A 12,483-nucleotide genomic window follows, 5' to 3' on the forward strand; every position below is an offset into this window, starting at 1 on the left:
CAAGGAGCTCATATGGTAGTTTTTTATCTGTCCCGTATATAATGAAATGTGGTGTGTCACCTATGGGTTTAGTTATAGATCCATTAATTCAGGCTTCTACTCTGGGAATCCAATCATCCCAGCTTCCATAATTTTCATTGAGAATGTGTCGTAGCACATCTAATACTTTTTTTGTTTTGTCTCTCTACTGACCCATTAGATCAGGGGTGCACCCAGGAATTTTCGACGGGGGGGGGGGCCATTTGCCAGTTTCCTGAAGTTTACATATATATATATATATATATATATATATATATATATATATATATATATATATATATATATATATATATATATATATATATATATATATATATATATATATATATATATATATATATATATATATATATATATATATATATATATATATATATATATATATATATATATATATATATATATTTATATACACATATATATATATATATATATATATATATATTTATATACACATATATATATATATATATATATATATATATATATATATATATATATATATATATATATATAGGGGCGCACCCAGGAATTTTCTAAGGGGGCCCCATTTGCCAGTTTCCTGAAGTTTACATATAAGTTTTATAGTTCTAATTTGTATATATATATATATATATATATATATATATATATATATATATATATATATATATATATATATATATATATATATATATTTATTTATATATATATATATATATATATATATATATACTGATGGAATGATAGATTATTTGGTAGGTCGTCAGTTATTTAAACAAACTTGTTTGTTTATATTTATCGTTTTAACAAAGTAGCAAAGAAAAAGCCATTCAGTCTCAACCCTATTCTGTCCAGATTTCTAATACAAAAGTTAACTGGTACTCTCAGTCTTTCATATACTCAACTGGTCAACTCTTGAACACTCCCGTCATGATCCATCTTTTCCTCTTACTACGACTTATGCTTCGTTAAATGCAGGATGTCTTTCTATTCGCAATGACGACGAGAACACATCTTCATAAATTTTTCAACTACTTCATCGGATGAAAGTTTTTCTTTGCCATGAATACTCATAAGCATCAGTGCCTCCAATCGGTCTTCGGTCATCGTTGACCGCTGATCTGTTTTCATTCTCATTAAGACTGAAAATCCTCGCTCTGCAGAGCAACTTGTGACAGGTAATGTCATCAAAATACGCACAATGACACGCACATTTGGAAGATTGCTTGTCATCTGAAACATCTCACTTATGTCTTTGGGAAACTGCGTTCTGTCTAGTAAGGATATCATCTCTCGCCAGACAAGAAGTTCTGGCAGAAGACTGGTTAAGTTTGGCAAATCTTCTTCATATACTTTTGCAGCCTGCTCGATGGAGGTAAGGCTGGCCTTTTCAATAAACAGTGGAAGGATTTCTTGTAAATGAATGGCGGGATGCTCCTTAGGAAAACGAGCATTCAGTTCTGTCATCATCTGGTCGATGAATGGATACCAGGTGTTGATCCTGTAGAACTCTGCTGGCTCAGTTGACGAGCAACTGTTTGACCGATGAACCTGTCGTTTGGTAGTTCTGGGGACTGAGACAGGAACATCTAGTTCATCAGCCAGTTTTAATGCTTTATCCATTACCAGGGAAAATTCTTCTCGACTGGCTGCCACTGTCTTGTCGACTTGTTCAACTAGCTCCATCGATTCTGTGAGTGTGTGAGTGGGATTCTGAAGGCTCTCAGACAGAGGCTGGGTAATGCCAAATAACAAAACTGCCATCTGTAGGGTGACAATAAATTCAAAGCGTGTTATGCCTGCTAGAAGGCAAGATGCTTTTGCTACAGCATCTGTGTTGCCCAACCTCTGAATATCCTCTAGAATATGTCAAATGTTCTTAAAGACTCATGCTGCTCCACCCACCTAGTTCTGCATAGAGGCTTCACTTGTTTCTTGCGGGAGTCTGGTACATATTCATCAACCTTCTTCTCTAGGACCTGTACCCTTGCTGCAGATCCACTTAAAAACTCTGAAACTTCTGAAGCAATGCCGAGCATGTTCCGGACACCAGGAACAGTGAGAACACATCCTAGTGCTAAATTAAGTCAGTGTGCACAGTGACTGTAGACTGCAAGAGGCTGCTGTTGTTTAATGTGAGCCTGAGCTCCATTGACCCGTCACATCCCGAGGTTTTCCGCACCTATGACATCCCCCAGTCCCGAGCCTTTTTGGAAAAAATTTTTTTTTGCTAAAACTTCCACTTAGGTCGAGAAACGAAGGAAAATCACAAAGAGAGTGGTTCCCACGGTCTATAAGTGGTCCGTACAGGTGCGGTTCCCTCCCGCAGGTATGGTGTTCTCTAATGGGCTGGATATGCGTTTACGTTTTCTATGGTAAGGAATAATGGGAGAAACAACATACAACACCTCTATATTTATTGAATTTGAACTAATAAACAATAACAGTAACAATATAATGGATTTCAGACACATATATATGAAAAATAAGCATTGTACCATCGCGCGAGCATAGAGAGTTTGGTCCGAGTCGTAACATGCTATATGCTAAGTTTCTGGTATGAGTCAACCTATCATTTTTTCTACTTGTATACTTCTGTTTCAATGACAATTTACCAATTACAACTGTTTGTAAGTGTTTTCAGATGTTTTCATTCATTATGATGACATGCAGCATAAGTTTAGCGCACATCAGCTTAGTAAGTGCACTCGCTATGACTCGTATTTCAACATACCAAATTGTTTTATCACTTTCCGATTATATTTGAGGCGGTGGCTCAATCGGTAGAGAGGTGGGCTACAGTCCCAAGGGACCCAGGTTCAAATCCCCACTGGGGCAGGGTACAGTTTAAGGATTTGAATTACATTAAATCAGGCTTTACTGATCTACCAGAAGCCCCGCCGACATGTGGTAAAAATACCCCCACTAATACCAATACACCAGTCCTATATGAGACAGCCCTAGCATATATTCAATATGGACGGTGGGTATTAGCGCCAAAGTGGTGACATGTAGGTGCATGGTATGTAGGAGGACTGCTGGGCCTTGATAGCAGGCTGTGAAGCCTATGCCCAGAGTCGGACACATAAAAAAAAAAAAAAAAAAAAAGAGAGAACCTTTCCTCCACCACTGTAAAGGTTTTCAATTATTTTCATTCATTACGAGGGCATTTAGCGATATGCTAGCGCATATTCACGTAGCAACCACGATCTCAAACACTCGTGTCTCATCATCTACTTTATTTATTCACTCCACTTATAATTTCCCACTTACATTACACACGTTTACACCCCTATACTGCATTGTACATACTTACTGGCATTATTTATTCAAGTGAGCGTGAGAATATCGCCTGAAAATACCCTCGCAAGGAATGTTTCGACAAACATAATACTCACACACTTATATACTAATTCACTCACACACTTATATACTAATTATTCACTTTATCACTTGCTGACTTTTATTTTGACTAATACGTGTCTTATTCATTCAACTGAGCGTCAGGAAATCGCATCTCTATACACACGCTATGAATATTTGACTTAGAATATATATCATCACATACAATAATTTGAACTTATATTATACCCGTAAGAATTTCCCATAATAATAATTATATAATTACGGGCCGTATTTATTGCACTGAGCGACAGAATATCGCATCATAAAACCCTCGCCATGTAAGTTTCAACTTAGGGCAGATTTATATACTTACATACAATGTTTTCACTTATGTTCTACCCGTATGCACTTTATACTAATATTTGGAGATCAACATGACTGATAATTTCACTGAGCGTCTGTCTGTCGCATTTACCTCATAATTTCAGCGTCCTTTCGCATTCACACCATACCAAAATTGCAGCAACGTGTGATATTCACTAAAACACGGGTGAATACACAGACCCACGTCACACTGCACGCACTCATAGCGGGTGTCCTTCCTCTATGCCGTGAGTCTCACCTGGGAATTACTGCACACGTGACACCTGCGTTGGGGCCTAGGTCTGTTTGACTGGGGAGGGATAGGAGTGGGGAAATGGCGGCCGGATATTCTCTGGGGAGTTTGGGCAATATGGGCAGTGCGGGTGCGATGTTGGGGCCTTTCAACAGCATACTTTGCAAAGATTTCTCTTGTGAGCTCCCTCACAAACCCTTCAAATGTTTCCTGAACTCCTGTGGTCATGGCGTGAAGGTGGTGGCAATTCAGAGCAGTGATATCTAGCAAGTGAAAGAACAGTTTTTTATACCACTTCATCGTGGTCCTGGCACACTCTACAGTCGATATCATGGAGTCTGACTGGTCCACGAGGCGCATGTTTATATTGTAATCCATAACACACTCAGGTTTCCAAACACGACGCCTGCTCTCGCTACGGTAATCTACTGAATCAGTACGGTGCATCAAGGGGCGGTGAACCGTGGACAAGAGGCTTACTTCTCTGTTGTGGTTCCACATTGATGCAAGGATGTTGTTGGCTTTGAAGAAGACAACCTCATTCCTTGCAAGTTTCCGCCCTACCTTGGCCATGTGACGCCGGTTCACCTTTACGGTTCCACAGACTCCCGTTTCATGTGTGTGAAGATAACGAGCGAGAAGAGGGCTAGTGTACCAATTGTCGAGGTAGAGAACGTGACCACGATGAAGGTAGTCTTCTATCATCGTCTTTACCACTGCTCCCGACAGTCCAATACTTCGATCTTCTATTATGTCTGTCTGTGCACCGGTGTACAAGACTATGTCTTGCACGTATCCAGTCCTACAGTCGCACATAACAAAGATCTTGAACCCAAAACGGTGCCTTTTGCTGGGTATATACTGTCTGAATGAAATATTGCCTCTCCACAACACGAGACTCTAGTCTATGACGAGGTCTCTATAGGGATAGAATGAGGAACGAAAGGTTTGTCTGAGGTGATCAAAGACCAACCGAATTCGCCTCATTTTATCAGTGCTGTTTGCATTTGCAGGGTCATGAGCATCATAGAAATGGAGGCGACTTAGAATTTGTTGAAACCGATTACGGCTCATCACTTGACCAAATATGGGGGTAAACATAACAGGGTCCCTAGTCCAGTAAGCAGGAATTCTATTCTTTCTTATAATACCCATCAAAAGGACCAGTGCAAAAAATAAGAACATTTCTGGAAGGGAGACAGGGTAATCATAGATCATAGAATGCCTACTCCTTGTTCCCAATCTTTCACTCTCTAGGCGCTGGGCGCTTGCAAACAGGTTTGTTTGGTATACAATCTTATCAACAAATGCCTCACTGAAAAACAGGTGGAAAAAATCCAACGTGGTGGAATTACGGTGAATTCCTGGTGCAATGCAGCCAGATCGCCCCTGCTCAGTGAAGGGGTGAATGAGGGGAGAAAAATCACTCCCATCCTCCCAATCCCACGACACAAATCCCTCGTCCCCATCAGCCCCATCACCGCCTTCGTCTGGGTGGGGAGGAGATCCTGGTTGGGGAGGTGGGGGAGAAGGAGTGCGGAGGGCTTCCCCACTGTCACTCCTCTTCCCTCTGCCTTTACCCTTTCCCTTTCCCTTACCCTTACGGCCTTGAGGAACATTAGGGGGCTATGGGGATCAAATAGAGGAATGTTGGGGAGCAGAAGATGTGCTGGGGAGTGGTTCCTCCCCACCTTCCCCCTCCAGTACAACACCACGTGCTTTCTCAAGCACCCTAGCTCGACCACGTGTTAGGGGATATTGGGGAGCATAAGACGTGCTGGGGAGTGGTTCCTCCCCACCTTCCCCCTTCATTACAACACCACGTGCTCTCTCACGCAACCTAGCTCGACCACGTGTTAGGGGATATTGGGGAGCATAAGACGTGCTTTGGAGTGGTTCCTCCCCACCTTCCCCCTCCTTCACAACCCCACGTGATAAGGAAGGCACCCGCACTGGCCCACGTGATCCACTATGCCGCCTCACACTACGTAGGGAGAGCAATGACTCACGTCACTCTCACTTTCCCTAATCCTCCCTGGACTTTCCCTTTCACTCCCCACTCCCTCCACTTGACTTCCTAGCTCCCCAAACAGAATGCTAGGCCCATACCTGCTCATACGACATGGTGTGCGCTCTGGGCCACGATGTGTAATCACCTCCCGTCCATACCACGTGGCAGCAAGTCCCACGGCTCCGTCCTCGTCCTCAAATTCTGGTTCCAAATCACGCTGGGGATAGGGATAGGATATAGCACGTGCCTTCTTTGCCTCCTGCCCCTCTCTAGCAGCACAGTAAGTCTCGTACTGCCGCTTCCTGGGAGACGGAACTTCCTCATCACTGCTGGTGGTTTCTTCCTCCTCTGGCTGCACATAATCCTTGTCCATATCCTCATCGTCCAGTGGGGAATCACTGTCGCCGGTAAAGGTGTCCAGGGCTACTTGAATTTCGCTGTCTGAGAGACCTCTCTTAGCCATGTCTGAGCAGGACCGTGGCTACCAGGTGAGTGGACAAGTGGTGGGCTAGCACGGGTCGCGCAGGGTCGCTGAGTCTCCCCGCCTGGTGGCAGGTAGGGGAAGGTCAGGCGAGGGTACGTACCGCAAATCAAGCGCGAAATTTGAAAAGTGTCGAAATTATGCAGATTGCAATTGCACGACGTACTGGTACGTCGCCAGGACTGGCAAATGCAAATCGTTGCAACATACCCATACGTCGACGGGACGGGGCGGGTTAAACAAGCCACTCATGTTGGAACCTCCATCATAACCCTGTCCTCTGATGTTTGTTAGTGATAAGCCCAACTTTCTCAAGCACTGGATTATTTCATCAGCCAAGGCAGCACCAGTGGTTTGAGAAGGTTTAATTAGACTAAGCATGTCCTCCCTCACGTGTCCACCCTCAGTGACATAACGTATGACAAGAGCTAATTGTTCATGTGCACTGATATCTGTGGTACTATCAGCTATCACAGAGTAAATACCAGCTTGCATGATGGAATTCACTAAATTTTCCTTAATCACATCACTGCACACCTTGATAATTTGATTCTGCACATTCCTGCTTGTTAGCAACATGGTTTTTTGGGCAGTTTTAATATCCTTGTACAGCTGCTTGTCACCTGATGCCCGGTACCGAAGAAGAGCTTTAAAATTACTCTCCTTTCCATTAGCTGGCATGGAATCCAAGTCAAGAGGTCCACTATCTCTGTGTCCTCGGAAGGCCAATTCTTGTACTCCACACAGGATTACAGTCTCAACAATCGGATGTAAACGTTGGCGATATTCTTTCTCCTCCTTTCTGCATTTCTCTCTCTCTTTACAAAGTTGAGTGTTAACCATTTCATCAATGGGAACTATACCACGCTCTTGTGCCAACAAAAATTCGGCTTGAGCCATAGACAACACATGATACTGACTATTTTAGTGAGCTCGAAAATCCTCTTTTGCACCCTTAAAATGCTTGAAAGGTCTGCTCACAAGTGCTCCTAGGTTTTGATCCCCTCTTCCACTAATCCTTTTCCCCATTATAACACAGTAGCGACAAACGCCCCCCTCTTTGCCAGGCAGTCTACGTAGGACAGCCAAGGAAATTCTTCGAGATAAGAATGTTGGAATTTGCGTTTCTTGCCACTGGAGTCAGCTACAACAGGAAACTGGTAATTTTTGTCAGGCACTATGGGTTCTGAAGGGGGTGCACTCGTTTTTCTTTAGGGAGATGGGCAACATTAACAAAATTTCCAATGTCACTGGAATGACCCGCAATGCTTGAGTCTTGTGAAAAAAGATCCGGATCCAAACTCCTGTAGTCTGCTTGTGAAGAAATAACTAAACTACTGGAACAGCATGGGACAGGGTGTGCATCTTCATTCGCAGACGGCGTAGCACTCCTAAAACAATATTAACACAAAACTGTCACAGAGAGAGAGAGATAGAGAGAGAGAGAGAGAGAGACAGACAGACAGACAGACAGACAGACAGGCAGACAGACAAAGGCTTTTACCTGAGTTCAGAGGCGCACCCGGGGGGAGGGGGCACTGGGCCCGGGCCCCCCCCCCTTAGCTCTCTGGATCCTTTTAAAAATTTATATATATTTATTTCGATGACAGCAAAACATGAAAAATTGGCAAGTACAAAGAAAGACAGTGTGTGTATTGACGTTTCGCCTCGTGGCTTCCTCAGGCTCAGAATACAATTGCTGAATATACACCACATTTCCTGTATATATAGCAAAAGGCAGTGGGGATGTGAGGGGTGAGGTATTGGCTAGGGGTGGTAAGGGGGATAGGTAGGGTAAGGAAGGTGAGGTCCAGGGGAAAGGGATTACAAATCACGGCACAAAGACGGAGAGAAACAAGGGACAGTTGAAGTGGGAAGTCCTTAGGGAGAGGGAAGGAATGTTGGGTAAGGAAATAGAGGTCACATGGGGAAAGTGATTGGCAATCCCAGCTCAGGTGTGTGTGTGTGTGTGTGTGTGTGTGTGTGTGTGTGTGTGTGTGTGTGTGTGTGTGTGTGTGTGTGTGTGTGTGTGTGTGTGTGTGTGTGTGTGTGTGTGTGTGTGTGTGTGTGTGTGTGTGTGTGTGTGTGTGTGTGTAGACTTAAAAGGACGCAAATGTCTGGAGGAAGCTGTTATAGTATGTTCCAATACCATTGAACAGAACAGCGGATCTTATCACCTATCGGATCCTGTGGCCAAATATATTGTCAATAGGATAGCTTCCTCACACCACCACCCCTGAACTCAAAACTTCATCCCTCCTGCCTTCCTATCCATTCCCATCCCCTCTCTTCACCCAGCTTCTTGCCCACATACACAACATTTGCACACCTCATCTTCCTTACCCTACCTATCCCCCTTACCACCCCTAGCCAATACCTCACCCCTCACATCCCCACTGCCTTTTGCTATATATACAGGAAATGTGATGTATATTCAGCAATTGTATTCTGAGCCTGAGGAAGCCACGAGGCGAAACGTCAATACACACGCTGTCTTTCTTTGTACTTGCCAATTTTTCATGTTTTGCTGTCATCGAAATAAATATATATAAATTTTTAAAAGGATCCAGAGAGCTAAGGGGGGGGGGCCCGGGCCCGGCGGGCCCCCCCCCCCTGGGTGCACCTCTGAACTCAGGTAAAAGCCTTTGTCTGTTTGTCTGTCTGTCTGTCTGTCTGTCTGTCTGTCTCTCTCTCTCTCTCTCTCTCTCTCTCTCTCTCTCTCTCTCTCTCTCTCTCTCTCTCTCTCTCTCTCTCTCTCTCTCTCTCTGTGACAGTTTTGTGTTAATATTGTTTTAGGAGTGCTACGCCGTCTGCGAATGAAGATGCACACCCTGTCCCATGCTGTTCCAGTAGTTTGGTTATTTCTTCACAAGCAGACTACAGGAGTTTGGATCCGGATCTTTTTTCACAAGACTCAAGCATTGCGGGTCATTCCAGTGACATTGGAAATTTTGTTAATGTTGCCCATCTCCCAAAAGAAAAACGAGTGCACCCCCTTCAGAACCCATGAGTGCCTGACAAAAATTACCAGTTTCCTGTTGTAGCTGACTCCAGTGGCAAGAAACGCAAATTCCAACATTCTTATCTCGAAGAATTTCCTTGGCTGTCCTACAGTAGACTGCCTGGCAAAGAGGGGGGCGTTTGTCGCTACTGTGTTATAATGGGGAAAAGGATTAGTGGAAGAGGGGATCAAAACCTAGGAGCACTTGTGAGCAGACCTTTCAAGCATTTTAAGAGTGCAAAAGAGGATTTTCGAGCTCACCAAAATAGTCAGTATCATGTGTTGTCTATGGCTCAAGCCGAATTTTTGTTGGCACAAGAGCGTGGTATAGTTCCCATTGATGAAATGGTTAACACTCAACTTTGTAAAGAGAGAGAGAAATGCAGAAAGGAGGAGAAAGAATATCGCCAACGTTTACATCCGATTGTTGAAACTGTAATCCTGTGTGGAGTACAAGAATTGGCCTTCCGAGGACACAGAGATAGTGGACCTCTTGACTTGGATTCCATGCCAGCTAATGGAAAGGAGAGTAATTTTAAAGCTCTTCTTCGGTACCGGGCATCAGGTGACAAGCAGCTGTACAAGGATATTAAAACTGCCCAAAAAAACCATGTTGCTAACAAGCAGGAATGTGCAGAATCAAATTATCAAGGTGTGCGGTAATGTGATTAAGGAAAATTTAGTGAATTCCATCAAGCAAGCTGGTATTTACTCTGTGATAGCTGATAGTACCACAGATATCAGTGCACATGAACAATTAGCTCTTGTCATACGTTATGTCACTGAGGGTGGACACGTGAGGGAGGACATGCTTAGTCTAATTAAACCTTCTCAAACCACTGGTGCTGCCTTGGCTGATGAAATAATCCAGTGCTTGAGAAAGTTGGGCTTATCACTAACAAACATCAGAGGACAGGGTTATGATGGAGGTTCCAACATGAGTGGCTTGATTAATAGAGCTCAGGCTCACATTAAGCAGCTCCCAGACAGGCTCGACCAGTTGCTGGAAACCGGTCGCATGGCATTGTTCTGTGCCATAGGTTGCTCGAACCAAGGCCAAATAGGTATAGTAAAATATATATTAATGTATTATATATAATAGTATATACGGTATCTATATCATAATATTATATTTCCATATAAAATTAATAGTCATTTTTTGGCCTTGGTCAGCGCGACCTGTGGCACACAATTTTCCGTGCGACCAGTTTCATACAACTGGCTGAGCCGATGAAAGAGCCGCCTTACTCCTGACACATTTTTCTCCCCACCCAACTCCGTACCCAGCCATCTATGGGATGAACTCTGACTGAGGTTCACTACGGACGAAGAGAGTTGATGATCCGAACTTTCGTCGAGCATGTACACACAAACAAACAGATACACTGTTGCCAACACCCGTTACCCACCTCTCGTGGCTAGGTGACCCAGGTGGAAAGTTTGGCGACTGTACGTGTACCACACACAGTTCACTGTGATTCTTGGAGTGACATATAACATCGGACTCACCTTCAAGGACCATGTACAAGACAAGAGGCGGTGCCCCCCCAGACTCAATGGACTCTGGTCAACTACAGGGCCAGACTTTGGGCCACAAAAGGAAGCACTGTCCTTACTCAAAAAAACAATACATTAGATCCACGATGTCCTATGCCCCGTCCCCCCCCCCCCCGTCATTGGCTACCATCCTGTCTAACACCCAAGTATGGATCTCCCTTTCCAGTGGCGCCAGTGGCTGACTCAGTGGCAGAAAAAGACAAGGCCACGGCTCCTCATCTTTTGTTTGCACTTCTTCGTGACTAGTACCAAATTCTAGCAATAATCTCTTCTTCCTGCTCAATAGTCAAGATGGAAAGATGGCAGTTTTAGGCCAAGTTAAATAGTGATTATATGACTCCACTCTCAAAGGCATTGCCAGGACTCTAAATGTATTCCATAGCACACCATCGTGACTAGCATTGATTTAGACCAATAAACCTTTCTTTTATCTATATTTATCTATATTTAGACTCCTTAATCCTGTAAGAAGTGGCCACAAAGAAATCGCCTCCACGTCCCTCAGTCCCCTGCCATTTCGCTGCCCTTCCTCCCAACTCACGCCCCCTCCCTCATATACCTCTCTACTCCACCCCTCCACCTCCTCCTCGGTCTCCCCCTGCCTATTCCCGTTTTCCACTTCACACACATACACTCGTCTTAGTCTCTCGCCCTCTTTCCCCTCCACATGGCCAGACCAACTCAGAGTATTTCTCCTAACGCTTTGTATCACATCCTCAACCACACCACAACACTCCTTCGCTTCCTCAACTGTCAGTCTGTCTCTCCATGTACTGTACCTCCACATGCTCCTCTCAAATAACTCATTTCCACTGCTCTCACTGTTATGTCCTTCCAACAAGGTCCAAACTTCGCTTCCAGGTTAGGTTAGTGTGTTATGTAGATTAATCTATTAGGTTAAGTTACGTTCGTTCTCTTAGTATCAGGTTAGGTTAGTGTGTTACGTAGATTAATCTGTTAGGTTAAGTTACGTTCGTTCTCTTAGTATCAGGTTAGGTTAGTGTGTTACGTACCGGTAGATTAATCTATTAGGTTAAGTTACGTTCGTTCTCTTAGTATCAGGTTAGGTTAGTATGTTAGTCAGTTCGGTTAATCTGTTAGGTTAGGTTAGGTTTGTTTTCTTAGTATGAGGTAAGTTTAGTTTGGTGGTCATTTAGGTTAGTCTGTAAGGTTAAGTAACCTTTACAACAATAAATATTTCAATCAATTAGGTTTGTTTTCTTAGTATTAGCATGTATCAACTGACATTTCCACCTCTCTCTCTCTCTCTCTCTCTCTCTCTCTCTCTCTCTCTCTCTCTCTCTCTCTCTCTCTCTCTCTCTCTCTCATATTCTGTATATTGTACTCATTCCTATGTGACGTTCAGTGACATCGTTGGCCACAGTTTACGGATTTTTTGGTGAAATTCTTATTGGCCTTACAGATTTCCTAACTTCTCTTCCTCAGCGATT

General features: G+C 43.6%; 1 protein-coding gene across 1 annotated transcript in view; it reads right to left on the minus strand.

Moving 5' to 3' along the window:
• Positions 1–1,008: 1,008 nt before the first annotated feature.
• Positions 1,009–12,483, minus strand: part of LOC145411951 (52 kDa repressor of the inhibitor of the protein kinase-like) — a 37,010-nt gene continuing 25,535 nt past the window's right edge. Inside the window, exons 2-4 of the mRNA XM_080281920.1 lie at positions 6,735–7,211; positions 1,950–2,092; positions 1,009–1,785 (exon numbers count right to left, since the gene is read on the minus strand). Of these exons, the coding sequence (XP_080138046.1) occupies positions 1,009–1,785; positions 1,950–2,092; positions 6,735–7,211 (1,397 nt within the window). The remainder of the gene's footprint in view (positions 1,786–1,949; positions 2,093–6,734; positions 7,212–12,483) is intronic.

The sequence above is a fragment of the Coenobita brevimanus genome, chromosome 91 (genome assembly GCF_032717465.1).
Source record: "Coenobita brevimanus isolate Jiangsu-jjx chromosome 91, ASM3271746v2, whole genome shotgun sequence".
NCBI lineage: Eukaryota > Metazoa > Arthropoda > Malacostraca > Decapoda > Coenobitidae > Coenobita > Coenobita brevimanus.